General features: G+C 36.1%; 1 protein-coding gene across 3 annotated transcripts in view; it reads left to right on the plus strand.

Annotated features, from left to right (window-relative positions):
• MAP4K5 (mitogen-activated protein kinase kinase kinase kinase 5) overlaps positions 1 to 14364 on the plus strand; it is a 115048-nt gene that overhangs the window by 70809 nt on the left and 29875 nt on the right. For 2 of the 3 annotated variants that reach the window (XM_055436963.2, XM_088839725.1), the window contains exons 14-20: positions 6972 to 7030; positions 8234 to 8301; positions 10353 to 10395; positions 11015 to 11225; positions 12206 to 12303; positions 12469 to 12510; positions 13366 to 13450. In XM_055436963.2, the coding sequence (XP_055292938.1) occupies positions 6972 to 7030; positions 8234 to 8301; positions 10353 to 10395; positions 11015 to 11225; positions 12206 to 12303; positions 12469 to 12510; positions 13366 to 13450 (606 nt within the window). The remainder of the gene's footprint in view (positions 1 to 6971; positions 7031 to 8233; positions 8302 to 10352; positions 10396 to 11014; positions 11226 to 12205; positions 12304 to 12468; positions 12511 to 13365; positions 13451 to 14364) is intronic. The other variant, XM_055436964.2, reaches the window with a different exon arrangement.

The following is a 14364-nucleotide window of genomic DNA, read 5'->3' on the forward strand; positions in this document are numbered from 1 at the left end:
ACACACACGTTGTTGCAATTCCTTTTTATTGTATCTGGCCATTATATTTTCCTCACATAAAACATAAGAATCAGTCTACTGAGTTGAAAAAAAAACCACTCTCAGCGTTTTTACTGAGACCTTATGTTTGTACACTAACTTTGGGAGAATTGACATCTTTATGATATTCTGTCATCTTAATCAAAATAAGCTTCCTCAGAGAGCTCAAAGCTTAGTTCTTTTATAATTGTCCAGAGTACTGATTTTGTTGTGGAGTTTGCCCTGTGTGCTGCAAGTACCAAACAGAAGATGGTAGAGTTGAAGGTCATTTTATTGGTCTGTCTTTAAATTCTCCCAAGTCTTTTTTTGTGTCCATCAGGAGTGTTTCATAGTTTTGTTTTTGTTTAATAGATTTTATATATACCTTGTTAGTTCTGTTCTTAGTTTTTTGTTTCAGTTTTTTAAATTAAGCTAGTAACTTACATACAGTAAAATGCTTAAGTGTTTTACTGCACAATGAATTTTTAAATTTGTATACACTCATGAAACCACCACCCAGATCAGCATTATCAGAATCTCTGAAGGATTCCTCATGCTCCTTCACAATCAACACCCTCCCGTCTCCCTGGATCCCCCCGCCTTCCCACTGCCCTGGCTAATCACTATTCTTGTCTCATCACTATAGATTGGTTTTTATGTGGTCTTGATCTTCAGATATACAGAATCAACTAATATACACGTCTTTTGCCTGATTTCTTTTGCTCAAAATTATGTCTGTGAAAGTCATTCATGTCATGTGTGCCAGTAATAGTTTATTGTTTTCACTGTAATGTAGTGTTTCATTGTATGATTATAGCACAATTTATTCATTCTTCACTTGGCTGGCATTTTATTTGTTTCTAGTTTGGGGCTATTATGATTACTGTAATCATCCTTACTGTGTGTTTTTAGTGGACATAAATAATGGTTATCAGTTCAGTTCAGTTGCTCAACTCTTTGTGACCCCATGGACTGCAGCACGCCAGACTACCCTGTCATCACCAGCTCCTCGAGATTGCTCAAACTAATGTATGTCGAGTCGGTGATGCCATCCAACCATTTCATCCTCTGTTGTCCCCTTCTCCTCGTGTCTTCAGTCTTCCCCAGCATCAGGGTCTTTTCCGATGAGTGAGTTCTTCGCATCAGGTGGCCAAAGTATTGGAGTTTCAGCTTCAACATCAGTCATTCTAATGAATATTCAGAACTGATTTCCTTTAGGATGGACTGATTTGATTTCCTTGCAATCCAAAGGACTCTCAAGAGTCTTCTCCAATACCACAGTTCAAAAACATCAATTCTTTGGTGCTCAGTTTTCTGATCTTGGCCTAATCTAAGACCACCAGAGTATAGTCCAGCAAAGTCAGATTTATTGACTCCTTGCAGTGAGGGAGAACACACACCAGAGGAACCATGGAATATCTCATTAAGTAGGAAAAGAAGAATTAGGGAGTTTGGGGGGAAAGTGGAAATTAAGTAAAATTTAAGTGAAAACTTAAAGCAAAGTAGGAATGTGTGTGAAAAGATCTATACTGTAAAAATAGATTCAGAAGCCTGTTTCTTTGGCAACTTGAAATGTTGTATTCAGAAACTCATTTAGTTGATGGTCTGTATCTACATTGGAAATTAAAGCTACTTCTGTCTGTGACTTAAATCTTCCAGGTGAGAGTGGAATGGTTCATTTTAATAAATATGATTTAATAAAGCAAAGTTTCTGACCGTCTTTGATTTTAGAGACTGATATTTCTCAATAGGAAACCATGGGTAATTTAGAGAGGGGATCATCATGTGATGCTTTACCTATGCAGTATATCCTTGGGAGAAACATTGTTTCTTCTCAGCTTTGCATTTGGATTTGTGTCTGTCTTCCCAGTCTGATGAATGGTCAGGCAGATTATTGTCTCATTCTGATCCAGATAGTGGTGTATGACCTGAATTTTCTGTTTTTTAAAAATTATTTTTGTCTGAAAAGCCACTTTTTGGTTGAGTCCAGTTGATACTGAAAGCTCAGCCTCTGCACAGGTGCCAAATCAAATCTCAGAGACAGAATTTTGGGTGAGACAGAAAAGAATAGCTTTATTGCTTTGCCAGCCATAGCAGGACACAGAGAGCTCCTGCCCCAACTGTGTGTCTCAACCTGGGAGGAGTTTTATAGCACAGTGGTTCAAGAGTGGGTGAAGTTGCTGATAAGATTAGAGTGTGCGCAGGGCCTCCACTCCTCTAATTTAGCCACAGGTAATCTTCTTGATTACAAACAAAGATCATGGCATCCAGTCCCATCACTTCATGGAAAATAGAGAAACAGTGGAAACTGGCAGACTTTGTTTTTCTGGGCTCCAAAATCACTGCAGATGGTGACTGCAGCCGTGAAATAAAAAAATGCTTATTCCTTGGAAGAAAAGTTATGACCACCCTAGACAGCATATTAAAAAGCAGAGATATTTCTTTGCCAACAAAGGTCCGTCTAGTCAATGCTATGGTTTTTCCAGCAGTCATGTATGGATGTGAGAGTTGGACTATAAAGAAAGCTGAGCACTGAAGAATTGACGCTTTTGAACTGTGATGTTGGAGAAGACTTTTGAAAGTCCCTTGGACTGCAAGAAGATGCAGCCAGTCCATCCTAAAGGAGATCAATCCTGGGTGTTCATTGGAAGAAATGCTGAAGCTGAAACTCCAATTCTTTGGCCACCTCATGCGACGAGTTGACTCACTGGAAAAGACTCTGATGCTGGGAGGGATTGGGGGCGGGAGGAGAATGGGACGACAGAGAATGAGATGGCTGGATGGCATCACCGACTCGATGGACGTGAGTCTGAGGGAACTCCGGGAGTTGGTGATGGACAGGGAGGCCTGGCATGCTGTGATTCATGGAGTTACAAAGAGTCGGACATGACTGAGCGACTGAACTGAACTGAAAGAGCTATAGTATGCACATTAAAGTATGAAAATCAGTCTTCTGTCCTCTTGTTCCAGTGGAATTGGACAAATTATTCTTTTCATTTTGTCATCAACTTGATTCAATAGATTTGTGTATAAATTGCCTTCTTGCAGTCATCTACTTCTGAATATTGTCATCTCCAGTTTGAGATTTCCAACTGAGACCATCTTGTATTGATTTAAATTGGCCCATATCTCTGTAATTAAGACAAATTAATACAAGGATCATTGCTCTGTTTTACCATTGTATTAATTATTAACAGTACCTGGCAAGATTCTATTTATTGAGTTTAGAGAGAAGTTTCCCAGAAGACAGTTTCTGAGTTCTAAATCATGAAAAGATTATTTCAGAGGAAACACTGCTTGGATATGTTTGGATATAAAACTGTGTACTGTACAAGTCTCAGCTATATTAGTCTTTGATATTGTAGAAACTGGAGTTGGGGGCAGTATTCTTCGATGTATAAGATACTCAGTTTTGGGTTTATTGAGAGAGAGTTAATGGGACCCTGAGGAAGTTGACCTCATGTTCTTTCAAGCCAAACAAACAAAACCCATTTTAGGCTCAGGAGGTCTAAGAATTTCTAAAAGTTTATCCAAGTTAAGTTTGAAAATTCCATCTGTCCTTTTTATTTTACATGAAGACTAAGAATGATAAAGGTGATAGAGATTTTTGAGGAAGATTTATTGTTTCAAAAACCTCCCTAGTAACAATTATAGATTAGGGCTTCCCTGGTGGCTCAGAGGTTAAAGCGTCTGCCTCCAATGCGGGAGACCTGGGTTCGATCCCTGGGTCGGGAAGATCCCCTGGAGAAGGAAATGGTAACCCACTCCAGTATTCTTGCCTGGAGAATCCCATGGACGGAGAAGCCTGGTAGGCTACAGTCCATGGGGTCGCAGAGAGTCGGACACGACTGAGTGACTGAACGGAACGGAGTGTTTACTAGAGAAGTAACTAGAATTTTCCCAGGTAGGAAACACAAACTCAAGCAGCATGTTTTGGCCATTGTTAAGGTTGAGCCTTTTTAAACAACCTTTGAGCCATTCTAGAAATAATATACAATAACCAAAGCAAAAGCCTTTGTTGTCAGGAAAACTAGTTTTTATCTGAAGTATAGCATACCTGGGTCGGGAAGATCCCCTGGAGAAGGAAACGGTAACCCACTCCAGTATTCTTGCCTGGAGAGTCCTATGGACAGAGAAGCCTGGTAGGCTACAGTCCACGGGGTCGCAAAGAGTCGGACACGACTGAGCGACGGAACGGAACAGAATGGAATAGCATACCCATATGTTCCTCAACATTGGTGTTTGTTAAGCTGCAGGTTGCAGCCCAATCCATGACATCAATTCAGATTTTTTTCTAAGGCACAAAACAGAAAATATTCAATTGCATCAGTTGGATTAATAGATATTATACTATGAAACTTTTGTGGAATTTGTTGTTTTCTTAGCAATTTGACAGTGTCAACTACAAATTGAGGGTTTGAATCACTTTGTGGTTGCCACAACTGTTGACTTTAAAAAAAATGCGCAACATGAGAGTTAGGTTTTATTTGGGGTAAAATGAGAACTGCAGCCTGGGAGACAGCACCTCGAATAACTCTGAGAAACTGCTCCAAAAGAGTTATGGGGGAAGGACAGTATATTTGTGATTTTGGTAAAGGGGGCATACATGCAATCAAGCACATACTTTAGTAGAAAGTTTTGGCTGGTCTCATGAAGCTTCTGTTATTCACAAGAAACAGTCATCAACATGAAGGATTTTAGTGCTTTTCTAGGTATGAGGAGATAGAAGATTGGACTTTTGAAAATACCTATCTGATGACTTGTCCTGCCAGCCCCTTAGCCCTACCCCCAGCACGGGGTGCCTCATTTCTGCTCTCCACATTGAACTTCTTCCGGGGGTGTGCCAAGTCAGCATCTGCAGCAGCACATGATTTAATCCTTGTAGAGACAGATGTATGTGTTAGTCACTCAGTTGTGTCTGACTCTGCAACTCCATGAACTGTATGTAGCCTGCCAGGCTCCTCTGTCCATGAATTCTCCAGGCAAGAATACTGTAGTGGGCTGCCATTTCCTTCTCCAGGGGATCTTCCCGACTCAGGGAGGGCAAGTGCCAGTTTGTAGTGAAAACTGTGATGTACCTGGATGCATTTTTGTTTTTATTTATTTGGTGTTAATTGAGTTTCTTAGATCTGTAAGTTGGTATATTTTATCAGCTATATAAAATTTGGGGCCATTATTTCTTCAGTTTTTCTGCCCTAGATTCTCTCTTCCTCTGGGACTTCAATTACACGTTAGACCACTTGATATTGCTTCACAGGTCACTGAGGCTCTGTTCTCCCTGCCCCCCATAAACATACCTAAGGTGTTTTTGTTCTCTGTACTTCAGTTTAGTTTCTGTTGCCCTGATTTTAAGTTTGTTGGTCTTTTTTCCTGTTGTATTGTCTGTTATTTAAGCCTGTCAGTGAATTTTATTTCGTATATTCTATTTTCTGGATCTTGACTTTCATTGATGTAGATAGATTGATAGAAAAATAGATAAATAGATGGATGGATGGATAGATGGATGATACATACATGTATACATATATATATATATATACACACATATATAGTTTTTATCTCTTTACTGAGAATTTCCATCTGTTTACTTGTTGTGTACATCTTTGCTAATTTCAACAGTTGTGTCACCTCTGAGTTTGTATCTGTTTTTTAAACTGGTAATGATTTTTTTTTCTACTTATTCTGTAGTCATTTTTTTATTGTATCTTGGATGTTATGATACAACATTAAATGTCTGGATTTTGACCTCTTTATTTTAAAGAGTGTCTGAAGCATAAATTAACTGGTAGGTCATCTCAGTCCTTTCAAGGCCTGTCTTAGATTTTACTACAGTATTCAGCAGTTTTTCCTCTGGGTGGAAATTCATTTCTTTCCTTTTACTGTATGATCACTAAAATTTGCATTTAGCTCACAGCAATGTGTTAGCTGTTTTCTGACATACCTTGCAGAGTATTGCTTTATTTCTTGTAACCAAAAGGAAAATACCTTTAACTCAACTCATCTCTGTCTCAAATGAGAGAAGTGGTTCTTTGTGAATTATAGTAATGGCTCTTAAATTAAGTTTTTTTTATGTTAAGTCATTATAAATAAGCAATTTCTTTTTACTTTATGTTATTTTTGAAAAGTAGAGAATACATTTTATGAAATATCTTTCTTTGAAAATTTTATGACTTAATGTTTTTGTTTAGTGTCCTGAATTATGTAAGTGCTCTGTGTTGCTTTATAAGTCTTATTTTTAGGGATAACTGGATCCTTTTTGAAAGATTTTTTTTAGTAAATTTTGTTTATCAAGATTGTATTTAGGAAGCTTGTATATCTACAATGCAAGTGTGTATATTTTAATTTTTTGGTCTTTTAATCACATTGTATTTTAGAATTTTAAAATTCTGTGTACTTCATGAGTAGGTAATAAGTCATCCTTTTCTCTGATTTACTGAATATATCATGTAAAAGAAGTTACTCTATTAGAAGTAATTCTAAAATTGGTCTGATTAGGCCAGATCAGATATACATTTATCAAAATATAATATTAGATTCCTGAATGCCATAGTAATATTTCATTTGACAAATATTTGTTATTTTTAGATAATTATAAGTAATTTTAGAGGTTTCATCCTGCTGTAAACTTGTAGTTTAAATTAGTTTCAATATAGCCTGGATAGAAACATCCTTAAAGTGTTTGCTTTCTCACCTACTTTTAATTAGTTTTTTAAAAATCTTTTATATACAAAATTGCTCTTTAATTTCCTGATTCCAATCAAGAATTAAGTAGAATTGTTAGGAAAATACCAAATTATTACTTTCTTTTGGGGTGTTCTGGTAGTGAAAAAATTAAGAGTTTTTGTCTTTTCCTCTTCTCTCCCTACCTCCCTCCCCAATACACATGCTTCTCTTTGCATTTTCAAGATTGATCCTTTAAGTTAAAGTTTCTGAATATCTGTTATATTTTACAGTTGACAAATTACAGTTTGAACCTCCTTTGAGAAAAGAAACAGAAGCACGGGATGAAATGGTAGGACTTACGACTTTTAAAGTATTTTACACATTAAAATTTGAGAAAACTTATAATTAGGTATATTTTGACCAAAGGAAAAAGTAATATACTCTTCAAAGTGTTAAGTTTTGATAATGTATTTCACCCAATCCCTGGTAGCTCAGACGGTGAAGAATCTGCCTACAGTGCAGGAAACCTGGGTTCCATCCTTGGGTCAGGAAGATCCCCTGGAGAAGGGAATGGCAACCCACTCCAGTATTCTTGCCTGGAGAATTCCATGGACAGACGATGGCGTCACAAAGAATTGGACATGACCGAGCAACTAACACACATTTTACCAATTAAAGTTTGAAAAAGCTTATAGTTAGGTGTATTTTGACTAGGGTACAGTGTGTAAATACCATTTTAACCGTTCATTTTGACACTTCTAAGTCTTGAAGAATTCACGTAAAGTTATTAAATACATGGTATTTGATGCTAAGCTTTAAGCTGTCAGGATCTTTTTACTTACTGATTCTGTTAGGTTTAGAGTGCAATTTTGCATTGCCTTACTGTTTTTAATATTTATTTGTTAATATATTCCCTTTCTTAAAAACCATTGCTCATATTTTAGATTACTATTTGGTTAACCCTTTTTCTTATCTAAAAGGAAAGAAACAATAGATAAAGCATGATATTATTAGAGTTGGCCTAGGTGTTATTCTAACATCTACTTTATTTTTAACCATTAGTAAAAGTATAGTTTTTAGAGTAATCATCTTCTGTTAGTGGATCTCTTCATTCTTACATTTGGAAGTGGTGCTCTTCCTACTGTATATATTGCTGGACAATAAATTCTCAATTTTCATGGTAGTCAGAAAAAATATGGCACCAATAAATTGAAGATCATTGACTAAAACAGTGCTTAGTTCTCCATGCTAATGGAGTAGTTATTCACATTATTCAAAGTTAACATTTTTCTGTTTTGCTTTGGAATGTACTCGCATATTGGTAAAGAGGGCTTGTCACATTTTAAGCTGTGTTTATAATCTTTCTTACATTTAAGTCAACTAATAATGAATTATTGGCATAAATATGTCAAATGACAGCAAGTATAGATAGAGACTAAATAGTTGAAAGCCAAGATGATTAATAATCATGACAAAGAGTATTTTTTTGAATCAAATAAAGTGACTAATACCTGTTATAAGGTAACATGTTTAAACTTTTTTACCTTCATAGGGAGTATCATCAGACCAAAATTTTCTGTTACGATGGAATCCTTTTGTTGATGGTGCAAATACTGGCAAGTAAGTTGTTTTTCTAACATTATTTTACTTGATTGTATAAGAACAACATTTGGTGGTGAGTGTTTTATTCTAATAAATTTTAATTTTTATTCTTATAAAAGTTGTACTATACCTCATGCCAGTAAAAAGCTTCTGACTTTTTTTAATTGCCCAGAGGCATCATCTTTTGATCATTAAGGTTTTAGGGTTTTATTTTCTAAATATAAATACAGTGCATGTGATGTTGGTATACTGAAAGATGAGCTGCATGATGACGTGGGGAAAAAGTACCATAGCAGACGTCAGAAAGCCCCAGTTCCATGTCTGCAGTGTGATTTCTTCATATTCTAGACCTGTCTTTCCTCAATGATTAAGTGATGGGGCTGACCTGGGTGAGTTGTTCCAAACCTGTTAGTGCATTGCAGTGCCTAGAGAGCTCTTGTGGAAGTACAGATTCCAGGACCCCCACATTAGGATTTTAGGTCTGGGTTTGGCAAAGTATGGCCTGTAAGCCAAATCTGACCCTATTTTTTGTGCATCCCACAAACTAAAATTATATTTACATTTTTTAATGGTTGAAAAAAATCAAAAGGCAAAGTAATTTTATTACACATGAAAATTATATGAAATTTAAATTTCAGTGTTCATAAATGAAGGTTAGTTGAAACACAACCATGCTCATAAGTTTGTCCATGGTTGCTTTCATGCTTACAACATTAGAGTTCAGTAGTTGTGACCACTATATGATTTTCAGAGCCTACAATATTTACTGTCTAACCCTTTATAGAAAATGTTTGCCAACCCTTGCTATGGAATATAGTCTTTGGAAGTGGAATCTAAGAATCCTGAAAGCTTCCCAATTGATTGCAATGACTGTGGATAAATGTGTGAAACCAGGGGCCTAGATGAGTGATTCTCAAATTTTGATATGCCTGGAGGATCACCTGGAAATTTTGGTAAAATGCAGATTCTGATTAAGTAGGTCAAAGGAAAGTTATGACCAACCTAGATAGTATATTAAAAAGCAGAGACATTACTTTGCCAACAAAGGTCCGTCTAGTCAAGGCTGTGGTTTTTCCCATGGTCATGTATGGATGTGAGAGTTGGACTGTGAAGAAAGCTGATCGCCGAAGAATTGATGTTTTTGAACTGTGGTGCTGGAGAAGACTCTTGAGAGTCCCTTGGACTGCAAGGAGATCCAAACAGTCCATTCTAAAGGAGATCAATCCTGGGTGTTCATTGGAAGGACTGATGCTAAAGCTGAAACTCCAATACTTTGGCCACCTCATGTGACGAGTTGACTCACTGGAAAAGACTCTGATGCTGGGAAAGGTTGGGGGCGGGAGGAGAAGGGGACTACAGAGAATGAGATGGCTGGATGGCATCACCGACTCGATGGACATGAGTTTGAGAGAACTCCGGGAGTTGGCAATGGACAGGGAGGCCTGGCGTGCTGTAATTCATGGAGTCGCAAAGAGTTGGACACAACTGAGCGACTGAATTGAACTGAACTGAGGGGGTACATTTATAAAAGTTTCCTTGGGAATTCCCTGGTGGTCTAGGGATTAGGCCTCAACGCTTTTACTGCTGAGAGCCTGAATTCAATGCCTGGTTGGGGAACTGAGATCCTGTAAGCTGCATGATGTGGCCAGAAAAAAAGTTTCCGTGTGTTACTAATGTTGCTGATCTCTGGACCCCGCTTGGAGTAATGAAGGGTTTGATGATAGAGCTATTTGAATGTATGATTCACTGTGGATTCCAGCTCTAAAATTCTGAATTTTTTTTGACTGAGTTTAATTTAGTTTTTATTATATGTTAAATGTAGCAAAGCATAACCACAAAATAAAAAAGACTGTGTTCACATTATAAAAGCTCTATTTTATAGTCATACTAACACAGTTTGACAGAATGAGATCTTAGGTCTTCCTGTAGGTTTTTAAGTTACTCTGTGCCGTGATCCAGTTGTCTTTTATATTCGTTGAATAGAAGCAGATTTTAATGCAGATTTAATGCTCTGTTTTATGTTATGATCACTTAAAACCATCTAAATTGCATTTTTCTCTTTGTGTTAGATCAACCTCAAAACGTGCAATACCACCTCCCCTACCTCCTAAGGTAAGCAACTCAAAGATTTTCAGCAATAAATCCTTGTTTAAATAATAAATTTTAAAAGTAACTTTATTTATTCACAATTCTCTTAAATATATTTTAGATATAGTTTTCTTCAAGAGCATATTATGAAGATGTAAAAATATATTTTAAAATATTTCATGATAAATACAGTATCTTTATAGCTATTAGAAAAAGGCAAAGATAGATCATTAGTCATTTAGAAAATGCTTGACCATGTTGAAAGGAGAGGAGTTCATCGTTTACAGTCCTCATTTATTACTACAGTTGGACATTTCACTAGAGTCACACTTCATTAAATAATTTTCCTTGCTTGTTTCTAGTTATTAAATATTTCATGGATTGTGTATATGATTTTATTGGTTATAAAAACATCAGTTTGGGGCTAGGGCTATTAAAAGTCACATGGCAAGTTCATAGTTGTTTTGAGACAGTAACTAAGCTCTTACTTACCTTACTTACTTGGCCCAGTGAGTTGAAATATGTAGGAGAAAGATAAAAAGGCATGTTTTCTTTCCCTAAAGTCTTTGATACATAATAATAACAGTGTTAATGTTTTATGTCCAGATTTATTAAAGTACTTTTATGTCTTATTATCAACTAGCCAAGGATAAACAGTTACCCTGAAGACAACCTCCCAGATGAAGAAAAGTCATCAACTGTAAAACGTTGTCCTGATTCAGAGAACAGAGCTCCCCAAGTTCTCAGAAGACAGAGTAGCCCCAGTTGTGGTCCTGTAGCCGAGACTTCCTCTATTGGTATGGCTAGCAGTATCAGCAGTCCTGGAGTGCATACAGCTAGATACTGTGATCTCGGTAAATAAAGTGAAAACTGAGAAGAAAGCCATTTTGTTCAAATTTTAAAGACTGTCTTTTTTTTTCTTTAGTCAGTCTTATTGCTGTTTAAAACTTTGTGAAAGTTCTTTAAAATTCCACATGGATGGACTATAAATAGATTCAATCCAATCCAATCCCTAATTTGATCCTTTCCATTCATTCATTCAGTCGCTCAGTCGTGTCCGACTCTTTGCGACCCTGTGGACTATAGCCTACCAGGCTTCTCCGTCCATGGGATTCTCCAGGCAAGAATACTGGAGTGGGTTACCATTTAATTTGATCCTTTACTAAATATTATAGGATCTAGAAAGATGAATGGTTGACCCTTCCCTCCAGAAGTTCATGATATATAGCAAAAGTTATATCCATACGCACATAAAATCAGACAAGACATTTTAAGTGTCTCCTACAATAAATAACTATATGTAACAGAACACCAGAGCTCTCTGAGGGAGATAAGGATAGGGTAGAGAGGAGGTAGGCCCTTGGTGAGCCTTTACTAGTTGGAACCAGTGCTGACAGGCTTTCTTAGAGAACAAGAAAGAATGAACAAATGCACTGAAGCAGGAAAATCTAGCTTGTGTTGGAAGTACAGCCTAGTATATAGAAGTGTGAGCTTTTGAAGGGTGTATACTGGGAAACAGAACTTAAAAAGGTAGAGCGAAGTTAAACTCTGAAGGCCTTGAATATCTGCATTAGTAGGTCATGTTTCACTTTTCTCACAGTATGGCAAGGCATTTGTTGTTTTCATGTATTAAGACCACTGCTATCGTTGCAGTGCTACCGCTGCAGGATCTAGAGAAAGGCACCAAAAATACTTTAACTCATCTGAAAGTAGAGAATATTTCCTAATGAAGGATCACCCAAATGGAAAACAAGTACTGGGGAGAAAGGGAAATTATTTTTCAAGGAAAACTTATTTGTATGGTCATTCAACTTTTAACTGTGATTCTCTTTAGGAAATGGAGATGGTATTTCAAAATTGATTAGTGAAAACACAGAAGGATCAGCGCAAGCACCACAGTTACCACGAAAAAAGGACAAGCGGGATTTCCCTGTATGTATAACAGGCATTTGGTGATTAGTTGTAACTAATATTGTATCATATAAGGGGCATAGTCTATTTAATTCAAGACTTGGAATAACTGGACTTCTAAATGTGTAAAGTTTCTTTTTAAGGCTTTAAGAGGTCTTACAGTATTACAAATTATTTTTCCCTCAGAAACCAGTAATCAATGGCCTTCCACCGACCCCAAAAGTACTGGTAAGGAATATTTTTATTTGAACCACTTGTCAATTTTTCTTTAGAAGCTGAAGATCGTTTATTTGCTGTCAAGTATCTTAAGGTGTTGAAGGATTCATAAAATACTGAGGCGTCAAATGCATTTGAATATACCGTGAATCCAATCATGTACCCTTATTTGAGTCAGTCAGTTAGAGTTGGGTGAATTTCCATTTTTGTAAATATAGAGAGTTGAGTTCTTCATTAGCCTACAAAGGCCAATTTCACTTTAATGTGGTGATATTAATAGTATTGTATCCTCTTCATTATGTGGGTTAAATATCTTTCTATGCCTGAAGTCATTTTTACATTTTACAGTGGAAAGGAACACAGAAGCTTCTGTTCTCTGGCCTTTCAGTAGATCCTCTCTGTAATGTAGTTCAGCCAGTCATAAGAATGGGTGCATTTAAATTGTTTATTTTTATACAGTAAAAGTTAAGCTTAAATATTAGTCTTTTTGTCTCATCACTATTATGGAGGTAAACTACAAATATAACTTATGTTACTCAATAAAGTCATTGTTTTGCATTATTAAATCTTAGTTGTAAAGATAATTTGTGACTTACATACCTAGAATGTATCATTGACCTATGTAGATGTTTTGGTAAATCTGATATTTTTGCTCTAAAATAGAGGATTACTCAAGGAAGGAGTATGAAACTCTCTTGATAGAAGGACTTAATCAATATATCAAAATATGAATTTTGTTTTGTAATGAGACCATAAGTATATGCAAATAAGAGTCAGTTTAGCATTTCATAATAATCTTCACCTATTTTCTAAGAATATAAAAATTATCTAATCAAATAAATCAACATTTCTTTCTTTTTAAATAAGATGGGAGCATGTTTTTCCAAAGTTTTTGATGGCTGCCCTTTGAAAATTAATTGTGCAACATCTTGGATACATCCTGATACAAAAGGTAACATTTCTGAAATTTTCATATACCTCTCCAACAAAGTATTTATTATTGGAAAGGATCTTTATGATCACTGAACTGAGGGCTTTTTACTTTAAAAAGTACAACCTAGAGACTAAAGAGTATAGGTCTTAGTATTTAGTTTAACAACCTAAATAGTAAACAGTTTTGCTCTAAAAGCATTAGAATTTTAGAGCATACAAGAACAATTCCTGATTAAAAGAGATGAAAGAGACTTCACAACTGATTGCAACCATAATTTGGCATTTTTCTTTTATTTACAAAGACCATACTGGGCCAGTTGATAATCTCAGAGTCAAGATATTAGATAATATATTGTTTCAGTGTCCTGAATATCCTGACTCTCTGATTTTGATGTATCCTGATTTTGATCATTTTTCTGTAGTTGTGTAAGACCTTTTTCTTTTTTTAAGAAATGCACACAAATACTTAGGAATAAAGGGATATCAGGTTTATAACTTAATTCAGGAAAGGAGGGAAAATGTGTGTGCAGAGAGAAAGAAGGATACAACAAAAGTAGCAAATGTTGACATTTGTGGAATCTGCATGAAGTATATTCAAGAATTCGTTGTATTATTTTAATGTTTTTGAAAGTCTGAAATGATAAAGTAAAATTTACTTTCAAAAATTTAAGCCATATGATTTTAAAGTGAGGAAGCCTAACACATGGGGAAAATTTGTAATCAAATATATATGGGTTGAGTTCCCTAGCTGTCATTATTGTGTGACTTGGAAAAGATACTTAATACCTCTGGTTCTCAGTGTGATCATTTATAACATAAATACTCATAATACTCACCTTGTTGCAAAGAAGAAAGGAGCCAACCTGGTTATCTGGGAATTAGCAGAGGTTAGGCAGTGGAGGTTGTTCTGGAAATGTTTGTTTCTACTTCAAC

Source organism: Moschus berezovskii, chromosome 9 (genome assembly GCF_049115385.1).
Source record: "Moschus berezovskii isolate FMDL1 chromosome 9, NW_MosBer_1.0, whole genome shotgun sequence".
NCBI lineage: Eukaryota > Metazoa > Chordata > Mammalia > Artiodactyla > Moschidae > Moschus > Moschus berezovskii.